The sequence below is a fragment of the Hypanus sabinus genome, chromosome 25 (assembly GCF_030144855.1).
Source record: "Hypanus sabinus isolate sHypSab1 chromosome 25, sHypSab1.hap1, whole genome shotgun sequence".
In the NCBI taxonomy this organism is placed as follows: Eukaryota; Metazoa; Chordata; class Chondrichthyes; order Myliobatiformes; family Dasyatidae; genus Hypanus; species Hypanus sabinus.
Genome location: NC_082730.1, coordinates 1,664,223 through 1,677,309, shown reverse-complemented (window position 1 = coordinate 1,677,309; position 13,087 = coordinate 1,664,223). Strand labels below are relative to the sequence as shown.

The following is a 13,087-nucleotide window of genomic DNA, read 5'->3' as shown; positions in this document are numbered from 1 at the left end:
TGAGTGAGGGGAGCAGCCAGTGCTGGGGTGAATTGATTTCCAATGAAACTTTAACTTTCTCTCCACTAAAGGACTTGGTGAGAGTTTCCTGCCCCCTCTGATTTAGTCCCACATTTCAGGCAAAGTGGTGAGGTCAGGGTGAGGGGTGTAGTGGGGCAATAACTGTCAGGGTGATGGAAGTAGTAAGATAATTACTGAGGTCAGGGTGATGGGTGTTCTGGGGTAGTTACTGAGTTAACAGTGACGGGTGATGGGTGATGGCTGCTCTGGGGTAGTTACTGAGTTAACAGTGACGGGTGACGGGCGCTCTGGGGTAGTTACTGAGTTAACAGTGACGGGTGATGGGTGATGGCTGCTCTGGGGTAGTTACTGAGTTAACAGTGACGGGTGACGGGCGCTCTGGGGTAGTTACTGAGTTAACAGTGACGGGTGACGGGTGATGGCTGCTCTGGGGTAGTTACTGAGTTAACAGTGACGGGTGATGGGTGATGGCTGCTCTGGGGTAGTTACTGAGTTAACAGTGACGGGTGACGGGCGCTCTGGGGTAGTTACTGAGTTAACAGTGATGGGTGATGGCTGCTCTGGGGTAGTTACTGAGTTAACAGTGACGGGTGACGGGCGCTCTGGGGTAGTTACTGAGTTAACAGTGACGGGTGACGGGTGATGGCTGCTCTGGGGTAGTTACTGAGTTAACAGTGACGGGTGACGGGTGACGGGCGCTCTGGGGTAGTTACTGAGTTAACAGTGACGGGTGACGGGTGATGGCTGCTCTGGGGTAGTTACTGAGTTAACAGTGACGGGTGACGGGCGCTCTGGGGTAGTTACTGAGTTAACAGTGATGGGTGATGGCTGCTCTGGGGTAGTTACTGAGTTAACAGTGACGGGTGACGGGCGCTCTGGGGTAGTTACTGAGTTAACAGTGACGGGTGACGGGTGATGGCTGCTCTGGGGTAGTTACTGAGTTAACAGTGACGGGTGACGGGTGACGGGCGCTCTGGGGTAGTTACTGAGTTAACAGTGACGGGTGACGGGTGATGGCTGCTCTGGGGTAGTTACTGAGTTAACAGTGACGGGTGATGATATGCAGGTAGTTACCAGAGTCAGTGTGGTGGTCGCTGGTACCAAACAGCTGCTGTACGTGATTGAGGATGAACTCAACCACGATGGACTGGACGCGAACCTCCATGAATGCTGCCGTCCCGTTGAAGCCTGTCATCTCGATCTCCTTCGATCTGAGGGAGAGGGGGGAAGAGGGTGACCCTATCCTGGGGCAGACTGTCCCCTCAGCATCCACACCTGCTCACGGTCTGCATACCCTCCTCTCTCCCCCCCCTCCCCTGCATCTCCTTCCCCCACACCCCTATCCCTTGCCCTTTCACCCCTCCCTCTCCCCACCCCTATGTATTCTCCTTCCACAATCCTTACCCCTCTACACCAACATCCCTCCCCTCCCTACACCCTCGCTTCCCACTCTCTTCTCTTACCTCTCCTTACACCTCCTACCCATCCCCAGATCGATGACCACCACCCTCCTTCCCCCACCTGTGTATCCCTCCCTCCCTCTGTCTACACCCACTTTCCTCCATATCCTCTTCACATCCCCTCTCTCCCTTTCCTCTCTTCCATTTGCATCCTCACATAACTTGCCTCACCTCACCTTGCCTGTTCCCTCCTCTCCTGTCCCACCTCATCCCTCCATCTATAATCCCTCTGGCAAATTGTAGAGAGAGGCAAGTGAGAGAAATGAGGGATGAGGGTGGAGTCAGAGATAAAGGAGTGAGGAATGAGGGAGTAGGGGTGGGTGGCGTGAGGAACGAGGGTGCAGTCAAGGATTAGGGAATGAGGGTTGACAGTGGAGCCAGGGATGAGGGAGTAGGGTGGGTGGAGAGAGGGATGAAGGAGTGAGGAATAAGGGTGGAGTCAAGGATGAGAGTGGAGTGAGGGATGAGAGTGGAGTCAGGGATGAGGTGTTGAACACTATAGGATCGATTGCTGGAATACGGCAAGTGCCCATGTGGCCAATTGATTCGATTGCAACCTCAGCGGTTTGAGACTTGGACTGGATGAAGTTGAGGGAGGTGGATGCCTACAACCTTCACGCTAATGTGGAGTAATATGCGGGATCTGTGATTGACTACAGAGGGAAATGTGTCACCGTTATTAAACACTTCTGTGTGAGGGCAAATCTGAAGCCGTGGGTGCTCTTCCCAACACCAAGAGCAAGTTAAGTTGTGATTATTCACAGAGAATACACAGACGTTTCTGTGACACCAGAGACACGAGGGGCATGGCAGGGTATTCAGTCCATAATGGACTACAGTTCACCCTGGACGTCAGTCAGAATCAGGTTTAACATCACCGGCATATATCGTGAAATCTTTTTTTGCGGCATCAGTGCATTGAAATACACAGAAATAAAAAAACTATAAATTACAATATGTACATATAAAACAAATAAGCAGTGCAATAAGAGAGGGAAAATAATGAGGTAGTGGTCATGGGTTTATTGTCCATTCAGAAATCGGATGACAAAGGGGAAGAAGCTTTTCCTGAAATGTTGAGTGTCCCTGTAATGAGAAGAGGGCATGTCCTGAGTGATGAGGGCCTCTGATGATGATCCCTCACAGTCAGCATTCACCTTCTGAAGGTGCCCGCGATGATAGGGAGACGAGTGCCCATGGTGGAGCTGGCTGAGTTTACAACTTTCCAATCCTGTGCAGCAGCCCCTCCGGACCAGTTTTGCAACGATAGTGGCACCTTTCTTCCTGACAGATGTCTTTTACCCTCGGTTTGATGCACTGAACAATGTGCCGGCAAGGAAAGACTCCTCCCTGCGAGGAGCAGACACTCCAGATGCAGCTGATGTGAGGAAACTCCTAGCCAGGATCAGGTTATGTAAAGTTGCAGGGTCTAAGCAACATACCTGGTCAGGCACTGGCTAACAGAGATTCTAACAGACGTCCTTCTGCAACAGTCCATTTGCCTCCTCAGGCTTCAAGGCAACTCCTATCATTCTGATGCCCAAGAGCCTTAACGACAACCTCAGGACGCTGACCTCAACGATAATGAAGTGATTTGAGTCAGGTTATGAATCGCATTGAATCCCCTTACCGGCAAGAAAGCGGCACAATCAGGTGTACCGGCTTCTACAGAGCCAACCAGAGTTGTTACTGTCTTTTGTAAATGTATTTTTTTTTATCACAAGACCTTGCTGGACATTGAGAACTTGGACTGCTGCAGGTCTACCCCATTGGTGGGTTGCTCGTTGGTGGAAGAGCTGGAGGAGCTGGGCTCAGTGTGGATTGTGTTGTTTCCTGCATCAGAGGAGCATCGGAGGAGTGTGTGCGCAGAGGCAGTGTGCAGTCTAACAGCATGTAGTTGTCTTAATTGCTTTTCTTGTGATTGCAAGACCCTGTCGGACATTGCTAACGTGGAATGCTGCAAGTCTGATTCACTGATTTATTGCCGGACGGTGGGGGAGCTGCGTTGTCGCGAAGACTGGGCCTTGGACTGCAGTGTCACCTGATTATGGCCACCCAGGAGAGAGGCATTGGAGTCGGCTGCTCCACTAGAGGAGGTGTGGTGTAGCATCTAAACTGGAAACAGTGCTGCCCCAGTGTTCGCTCGGCAGAAGACAAGCCTGTATAGTGTTCGAATTCAGATTGCTACAACATTCCTGGAATCAGGGACTTGGACTATATTTTTTGTGTGACTGTGTCTTATGTGCTTTGTGCTATATTGTGTTATAAGGTGTGTTTCGTACCTTGGCCCCAGAGTAGCACTGGCTGCATTCATGGTTGAATGTAATTACAAATTAATTGAATTGTACACTCTCCAGTTTACTTATCACTGGAATCGGTCCACTGCCTTTGCACTCCACCCTGTCCTGTTCTATCTGGAAAATGGTGCCTCATACACTAGGATTCTCTTTATTGCCTTCACCTCACCATTTAAAATATCAACCCTCAGAAGCTGGTGGGTAAACTGTTCTCATTGAACCTCGGCACCTTTCTCTGTAACTGGATCCTGGACTTCTTGACAGAAAGACCAGTCAATCAGTGTTGGCAGCAACATCTCCAACCCCTTCAGGCTGTGTGCTCCCTAGGGCTGCGTTCTCAGCCCACTGTTGTTCACACCACTGACGCTGGTCCAGTTCAAACCAAATCATCAAGGTTACTGATGACACAACAGTGGCTGGCTTCATTAACAATGATGATGAGATGGTGTATGGAGAGGAGATAGAGCAGCTGGTAGAATGGTGTGATCACAACACCTTGAGACTCAACATGGACAAGACCAAAGAGATGATTGTGGACTTTAGGAAGGTGCAGGCTGGCCACTGCTCACTGCACCCACACAACTTCTCCAGGAAGAAAGCCAGGAGCAGCAAGTTTCTGGGAGTGCACACAAGAGACAATCTCACCTGGTCCCCTCTTTCCGAGGAGATTGAGGTGTGCAAGTATTCCACACACCCCCCAATCTAAACAATTTTTACAGGAACACCATCGAGAGTGTCCTGACCAGTTGCATCACTGTCTGGTGCAGGAATTGCAAGGCACCTGACCACAAAACTCCATAAAGGATTGTCAGCCTTCTGAGAAGATCCTCGGGGACTCTCTCCCACCCATACCAGGGCAATTAGCATTGTCAGTGGTCTCTCACAAACATCCAACTATCCCTTTGCCCCCTCCATCAGGCATGAGATACTGTAGCATTAGAACAAAGTTTGTTTGGATGGGAAATAGCTTTACTCCCAGGCTGAGAGGCTATTGTACTCCATGTCACTACCCAGGTCTCATCATGTGTGGAGCCCCAGTACTGCACTGAATACTGTTTAGTTTTTGACTGTGTCATAAGTGCACCTTATTAATTGTTAATTTGAGGTAATATCACTTTGTTATGTGTGTAAGTTCTATGTATTGTGTTGTGCACCTTAGTCTGAAGGAAGGTTTGGTGGTATATGTACATACGATTGAATGACCATGAATTGAACTTGAACCTGATTGGGTCTACCATGCCAAAGGCCCCTCTCTTTTCCCGCGATCGATCGAGTGCACATGTTGTCGTCTCCGCAGGCTCAGTTCATAGTTGCTGCACTGGGAGATGCACAGTGCATACGGTTACAATCATGGCTCAGTAAGATTGTTTCATCACACTACTCTGTTGCCATCCTTGTACCACGGGTGGCAAGCAAGACGAGAGTGGCCTCCCTGCTCCAAGCACCCTGTCCCCCACAACTGTGGACATACTGTGAGCAGATTTGGGCCCTTTATCTTAGAAAGGATAGGCTGACATTCAAGAGGGTCAGAGGACGTTCACGAGAATGATCTTGGAATGAAAGGGTTACCATTATGGCAGGAGGTTACGACTGAGAGGAAAATTGGATCAGTCCTGATGAAATGGCGAGCAGACTTGATGGGCCAAATGGCCTATTTCTGTTCCTATATCTTATGCTCTTATGAGGAGCGTTAGATGGCTCTGGGCCTGTAACCACAGGAATTTGGGCAGGAGAAACTCTCATTGAAACTTATGAATAGAGTGGATGTGGAGAGGATGTTTCCTGTGGTGGGGGTGCCTAGGACCAGAGGGCATGGGTCAGCATAGAGGTAGGTTCATTTAGAATGGAGGTAAGGAGGAATTTATTTTGCCAGAGGGTGGTGGAATTCATTGCCACAGATGGCTGGGAAGACCAAGTCATTGTGTATATTTAAGGCAGAGGTTAATACGTTTGTAGGTTCATGATTAATCAGTCCATGAAGGGATTCCCTGAGAAGGCAGGAGATTGGGGCTGAGAGGGAAATGGCGGAGCAAACTCAGTGCCCCAAATGGCCCAATTCTGCTTCAATATTTTATGTCTGAAAGCTGGAAGAAGCAATGACACTCAAGCTACTCCATATGCTCTCACGAGAAGTCAGGCAGAAGTACTTTGTTGTTCTGCAATCTGAACTGACAGACACGTTTGAGGTTTTGGGCAATGTTTGGGGGACTCAGGACAATATCTTTAACAGTAACGCTTCAGATTCTCCCAGCTGCGACAGACCCCGACAAGAAGGAAGATGATTTCATCACAAGTCTGACCGTAATGACACGGGAATGCACGTACACGTATGTGTTGCTTTCGTTTCCCCGCGTGATGCTGGTCCACATGTGGAATGCTTGAGTCCGAGATGGGAGGACAGAGGACTCCTATCCCAAAAGCATGAGTTTTCAATCTGCTCCACAGTTCACCATCAGGAAGTAGTCAACCAAGGCCCTGTGCAGGTTCTGCCAATCCCGTCACACAGCCTGGGGCAGTACCCACCGAAAACATCAAAGTATGCCAGCGGATACCGACCCGCAGCCTCCACAGAGATTTCTGGACAGAAATTGGATTAAAAAGATACAGTAGCAAGGTGCTGTAATGAATTGACCTTATTAGATGGAACCCCGTGTTGAATTCTTTATCACAAAAGCACCAGCGGACAATATGGCTCAATACCGTTATCCATGGTCCTTAAGTTCAAGCTTAAGGAAGTTTTACAAGGCCTGTCCGGTCAGCCCAATAGGTAGGAACAGAACCACCGGCAAGCCAGGAGCAAATCTGCGATAAGCAAGAGAGCAGTCGTCCCCGGCAGTGGTCCGCAAGGGTGCGCCGGCCAGTTGGCCGGCACCTAGCAGGAGAGACAGTTCATCATTTTCCACAGTTTATCTGATTTACCCCTGCCCCTGCAGTTGCCATCTGTAGACAGGAGGATGAACGGTATTGTTGAAGGAGTTAACATATGAGGAGCGTTTGGCAGCTCTGGGCCGGTACTCGCTGGAATTTAGAAGACTGCGTGGAGATCTCATTGAAACCTACCGAATATTGAAAGGCCTGGATAAGCTGGATGTGGACAGAATGTGGAGATACTGAATGGCCGAATTCTGCTCCTGTCTTATGGCTTTATGGTATCCCCTCCCCTGCGGTTCCTGCATGTAGTTGGGAGGGTGAGCTGTATCGGATCCATTCTGCGAATGTGGCAAGTGGGCATGCAGCCGATCGGGCCTTCGCTCTTCACACAGGCTTTCAAGCGCACACAGTCTCTGCGGGCTCTATTCGCACTGTAATTTTCCCCGCATTGTACCTTAGCTAACATTACTCAGCAAAGCACTTTTAATAAGACTAATCCGATGTTATTCCTACTCACGCATATGTAACGGATAAGTGCGGGAGGCAGAGTGAGGATAAAAATAGAGTGCGGGAGTGAGAGTGGGGGAGAGAGAGTGAAGGATGAGGAGTGGGAGAGGGAGAGCTAGAGACGAGGAGTGAGGGGAAGGTGGAGTGAAGGAGGGTGAGGGAAAAGGAGTAAAGGGAAGGAAGAATGAAGGCGAGGGAGTGAAGAATGAAGAGTGAGGGAAAGGTGGAGTGAGGGATGAGGAGTGAGGGGAAGGCGGTGTGAAGGCGGGGGAGTGAGGGGAAGGTGGAGTGAAAGAAGGGGAGTGAGGGAGGAGGGGTAAGAGAGTGGCTGAGGAGGTCCTACCTCAACAGGTTGGGGGCCCAGACAATAGCCAGGTTACGAGCATGCATGTTGGTTTGCTGACTGTGGGAAGCCATTCGCAAGAGGTGCCTCATTAGGTACTCCAGGGTCCTGGGAACAAGAGAGTCATCAGAGGGGTGCAATGCTGTGAGGGTAAGGAAGTGCAATGCTGTGAGGGGATCAGTGAGGGAGGGTAAGCGAGAGTGCGAGGGATCTTTACCTGTAATGGGAGGGGGGCAGTTCCTGTAGAACCTGACGAATTTTCAGGAGACGATCAGCTTCCATTTGTGTGTTCACAGCATCCTGACAACCAAGGAGTTCAGAGAGTGAGCAAGTAGTTGGTGAGATTCACATCATCTGACCCGTGCCCAGGGAGGGTATGATGGGACTGTGTAGGGGGAGCTTCACTCTGTGTCTGATCCATACCCTGGGAGTGTGTGATGGGACAGTGTAGGGGGAGTTTCATTCTGTGTCTGACCCGTGTCCTGGGAGTGTGTGATGGGACAGTGTAGGGGGAGCTTCACTCTGTGTCTGACCCCTGTCCTGGGAGGGTGTGATGGGACAGTGTAGAGGGAGTTTCTCTCTGTGTCTGACCCGTAATCCGGGAGTGTGTGATGGGACAGTGTAGAGGGAGCTTCACTATGTGTCTGACCCATGCCCTGGGACAGTGTAGAGGGAGCTTCACTCTGTGTCTGATCCATATCCTGGGAGTGTGTGATGGGACAGTGTAGAGGGAGCTTCACTCTGTGTCTGACCCGTAATCTGGGAGTGTGTGATGGGACAGTGTAGGGGGAGCTTCACTCTGTGTCTGACCCGTGTCCTGGGAGTGTGTGATGGGACAGTGTAGAGGGAGCTTCACTATGTGTCTGACCCATGCCCTGGGACAGTGTAGAGGGAGCTTCACTGTGTCTGATCAGTACCCTGTGAGTGTGTGATGGGGCAGTGTAGAGGGAGCTTCACTCTGTGTGTGACCCGCAATCTGGGAGTGTGTGATGGGACAGTGTAGGGGGAGCCTCTCTCTGTGTCTGACCCGTGTCCTGGGATTGTGTGATGGGCCAGTGTAGGGGGAGCTTCACTCTGTGTCTGACCCGTGTCCTGGGAGTGTGTGATGGGACAGTGTAGATGGAGCTTCACTCTGTGTCTGACCCATGTCCTGGGAGTGTGTGATGGGACAGTGTAGAGGGAGCTTCGCTCTGTGTCTGATCCGTACCCTGGGAGTGTGATGGGACAGTGTAGAAGGAGCTTCACTCTGTGTCTGATCCGTGTCCTGGGAGTGTGTGATGGGACAGTGTAGAGGGAGCTTGACTATGTGTCTGACCCGTGTCCTGGGAGTGTGTGATGGGGCAGTGTAGGGGGAGCTTCACTCTGTGTCTGACCCGTGTCCTGGGAGGGTGTGATGGGACAGTGTAGAGGGAGTTTCACTCTGTGTCTGACCCGTAATCCGGGAGTGTGTGATGGGACAGTGTAGAGGGAGCTTCACTATGTGTCTGACCCGTGTCCTGGGAGTGTGTGATGGGGCAGTGTAGGGGGAGCTTCACTCTGTGTCTGACCCGTGTCCTGGGAGTGTGTGATGGGACAGTGTAGAGGGAGCTTGACTATGTGTCTGACCCGTGTCCTGGGAGTGTGTGATGGGGCAGTGTAGATGGAGCTTCACTCTGTGTCTGACCCATGTCCTGGGAGTGTGTGATGGGACAGTGTAGGGGGAGCTTCACTCTGTGTCTGACCCGTGTCCTGGGAGTGTGTGATGGGACAGTGTAGAGGGAGCTTCACTATGTGTCTGACCCATGCCCTGGGACAGTGTAGAGGGAGCTTCACTGTGTCTGATCAGTACCCTGTGAGTGTGTGATGGGGCAGTGTAGAGGGAGCTTCACTCTGTGTGTGACCCGCAATCTGGGAGTGTGTGATGGGACAGTGTAGGGGGAGCCTCTCTCTGTGTCTGACCCGTGTCCTGGGATTGTGTGATGGGCCAGTGTAGGGGGAGCTTCACTCTGTGTCTGACCCGTGTCCTGGGAGTGTGTGATGGGACAGTGTAGATGGAGCTTCACTCTGTGTCTGACCCATGTCCTGGGAGTGTGTGATGGGACAGTGTAGAGGGAGCTTCGCTCTGTGTCTGATCCGTACCCTGGGAGTGTGATGGGACAGTGTAGAAGGAGCTTCACTCTGTGTCTGATCCGTGTCCTGGGAGTGTGTGATGGGACAGTGTAGAGGGAGCTTGACTATGTGTCTGACCCGTGTCCTGGGAGTGTGTGATGGGGCAGTGTAGGGGGAGCTTCACTCTGTGTCTGACCCGTGTCCTGGGAGGGTGTGATGGGACAGTGTAGAGGGAGTTTCACTCTGTGTCTGACCCGTAATCCGGGAGTGTGTGATGGGACAGTGTAGAGGGAGCTTGACTATGTGTCTGACCCGTGTCCTGGGAGTGTGTGATGGGGCAGTGTAGGGGGAGCTTCACTCTGTGTCTGACCCGTGTCCTGGGAGTGTGTGATGGGACAGTGTAGAGGGAGCTTGACTATGTGTCTGACCCGTGTCCTGGGAGTGTGTGATGGGGCAGTGTAGATGGAGCTTCACTCTGTGTCTGACCCATGTCCTGGGAGTGTGTGATGGGACAGTGTAGAAGGAGCTTCACTCTGTGTCTGATCCGTGTCCTGGGAGTGTGTGATGGGACAGTGTAGAGGGAGCTTGACTATGTGTCTGACCCGTGTCCTGGGAGTGTGTGATGGGGCAGTGTAGGGGGAGCTTCACTCTGTGTCTGACCCGTGTCCTGGGAGGGTGTGATGGGACAGTGTAGAGGGAGTTTCACTCTGTGTCTGACCCGTAATCCGGGAGTGTGTGATGGGACAGTGTAGAGGGAGCTTCACTATGTGTCTGACCCATGCCCTGGGACAGTGTAGAGGGAGCTTCACTCTGTGTCTGATCCATACCCTGGGAGTGTGTGATGGGACAGTGTAGAGGGAGCTTCACTCTTTTTTCTGACCCGTAATCTGGGAGTGTGTGATGGGACAGTGTAGAGGGAGCTTCACTCTGTGTCTGACCCGTAATCTGGGAGTGTGTGATGGGACAGTGTAGGGGGAGCTTCACTCTGTGTCTGACCCGTGTCCTGGGAGTGTGTGATGGGACAGTGTAGAGGGAGCTTCACTATGTGTCTGACCCATGCCCTGGGACAGTGTAGAGGGAGCTTCACTGTGTCTGATCAGTACCCTGTGAGTGTGTGATGGGGCAGTGTAGAGGGAGCTTCACTCTGTGTGTGACCCGCAATCTGGGAGTGTGTGATGGGACAGTGTAGAGGGAGCTTCGCTCTGTGTCTGATCCGTACCCTGGGAGTGTGATGGGACAGTGTAGAAGGAGCTTCACTCTGTGTCTGATCTGTGTCCTGGGAGTGTGTGATGGGGCAGTGTAGGGGGAGCTTCACTCTGTGTCTGACCCGTGTCCTGGGAGTGTGTGATTGAACAGTGTAGAGGGAGCTTCACTATGTGTCTGACCCGTGTTCTGGGAGTGTGTGATGGGGCAGTGTAGGGGAAGCTTCACTCTGTGTCTGACCCATGTCCTGGGATGATGTCAAGAGGCTGCTCTATGTATCTACAGTCACGGAGACTTACTGCGAATTTATCATATAGTCGGTACATAAGCAGGGGGTTGGGCAGTTCCCGGAAGTAGGCCTTGCAGAGGGAGCTGACACAGTGTATGTCCTGTAGGTACACATCCTTGGACAGATCCACTGTCTTCTCTGTGTCGAACTCCTGCCTGTGGGCAAAGACAAACCTGCTGAGACTCTGGGGTTAGAATCGGACAGCTGGTTCTAACCCTTTCCCACTTCCCCATCCCACTCGCCTCTTAGAATCCCTGGAATTATTTAATGTCTCCATGCACCAAATCCTGTGTTTTGTATCTGGGAACACCAATTCCCTCCACACCCAGCGCTCTGGCACTCTTCTCTTTACAAAGTCTCTGTCTTTCCCACACCAGGAAGTCTCACCCTTTCCACACCAGGGGGTCACACTCCTCCCAAGCCAGGGGGTCTCACCCTCCCAAAGTGAGGGGGTCTCACCCTCCCAAACCAGGGGGGCTCATCTTCCCACATCGAGGTTCTCACCCCTCCCACACCAGGGGGTCTCACCCTCCCAAAGTGAGCGGTCTCACCCTCACACACCAGGGGGTCTCATCTTCCCACACCAGGGGGTCTCACCCTCCCAAAGTGAGCGGTCTCACCCTCACACACCAGGGGGTCTCATCTTTCCTATACCAGGGGGTTTCATCATTTCCATATGAAAATTGAAACCAAGAAAAGTAGATTATAGGAAGGAAAGGAAGGAGGGGGAAAGATGCAGAGAGAAGAGAAAGGGAAAAATAAAGAGAGTGGAAGACAGCATGTTACCGCAGTTTCTGAATGTTGGACGATATTCCAGAGAGACGATAGATTCCATCTACAATTCCATTCTGTTCGATGAATTCTGCACAAGCCTTCAAAACCTGGGGGACTATGAGAGAAAGACTTAATCAGATGCAGGCAGAAGAATGAGAGTGAGAGAGAGAGAGAGATATGAGAGGGTTATCTGTACACTGACCAGTGTCTCTCTGTCCCTCTCTCTCGGGGGATATCTGTACACTGACTGGTGTCTCTCAGTCCCTCTCTCTCAGGGGATATCTGTACACTGACCGGTGTCTCTCAGTCCCTCTCTCTCAGGGGGATATCTGTACACTGACCGGTGTCTCTCAGTCCCTCTACACTGACCAGTGTCTCTCAGTCCCTCTCTCTCAGGGGGATATCTGTACACTGACTGGTGTCTCTCAATCCCTCTCTCTCAGGGGATATCTGTACACTGACTGGTGTCTCTCAGTCCCTCTCTCCCAGGGGATATCTGTACACTGACCGGTGTCTCTCAGTCCCTCTCTCCCAGGGGATATCTGTACACTGACCGGTGTCTCTCAGTCCCTCTCTCTCAGGGATATCTGTACACTGACCGGTGTCTCTCAGTCCCTCTCTCTCAGGGGGATATCTGTACACTGACCGGTGTCTCTCAGTCCCTCTCTCTCAGGGGGATATCTGTACACTGACCAGTGTCTCTCAGTCCCTCTCTGTCAGGGGGATATCTGTACACTGACCGGTGTCTCTCAGTCCCTCTCTCTCAGGGGGATATCTGTACACTGACCGGTGTCTCTCAGTCCCTCTCTCTCAGGGGGATATCTGTACACTGACCAGTGTCTCTCAGTCCCTCTCTGTCAGGGGGATATCTGTACACTGACCGGTGTCTCTCAGTCCCTCTCTCTCAGGGGGATATCTGTACACTGACCGGTGTCTCTCAGTCCCTCTCTGTCAGGGGGATATCTGTACACTGTCCGGTGTCTCTCAGTCCCTCCCTCTCAGGGGGATATCTGTACACTGACCGGTGTCTCTCAGTCTCTCTCTCCCAGAGGCTTAGATAGAATATAGTAATTTACAGTACATTACCGGCCCTTCAGTCCACAATGTTGTGCCGACCATGTAAGCTACTCTCGAGACTGCCTAGAATTTCCCTAGTACATAGCTCTCAATTTTCTAAGTTCATGTACCTATCTAAGAGGCTTTTAAAAGACCCTATAGTATCCACTTTCACTAC

At 51.6% G+C, this 13,087-nt stretch overlaps 1 protein-coding gene across 1 annotated transcript in view; it reads right to left on the bottom strand.

The window, feature by feature from the left end:
- The window catches only part of LOC132380929 (rho GTPase-activating protein 30-like), a 79,139-nt gene that overhangs the window by 21,210 nt on the left and 44,842 nt on the right, over window positions 1-13,087 (bottom strand). Inside the window, exons 2-6 of the mRNA XM_059949898.1 lie at window positions 11,866-11,968; window positions 11,090-11,234; window positions 7,717-7,799; window positions 7,500-7,607; window positions 1,096-1,232 (exon numbers count right to left, since the gene is read on the bottom strand). Of these exons, the coding sequence (XP_059805881.1) occupies window positions 1,096-1,232; window positions 7,500-7,607; window positions 7,717-7,799; window positions 11,090-11,234; window positions 11,866-11,968 (576 nt within the window). The remainder of the gene's footprint in view (window positions 1-1,095; window positions 1,233-7,499; window positions 7,608-7,716; window positions 7,800-11,089; window positions 11,235-11,865; window positions 11,969-13,087) is intronic.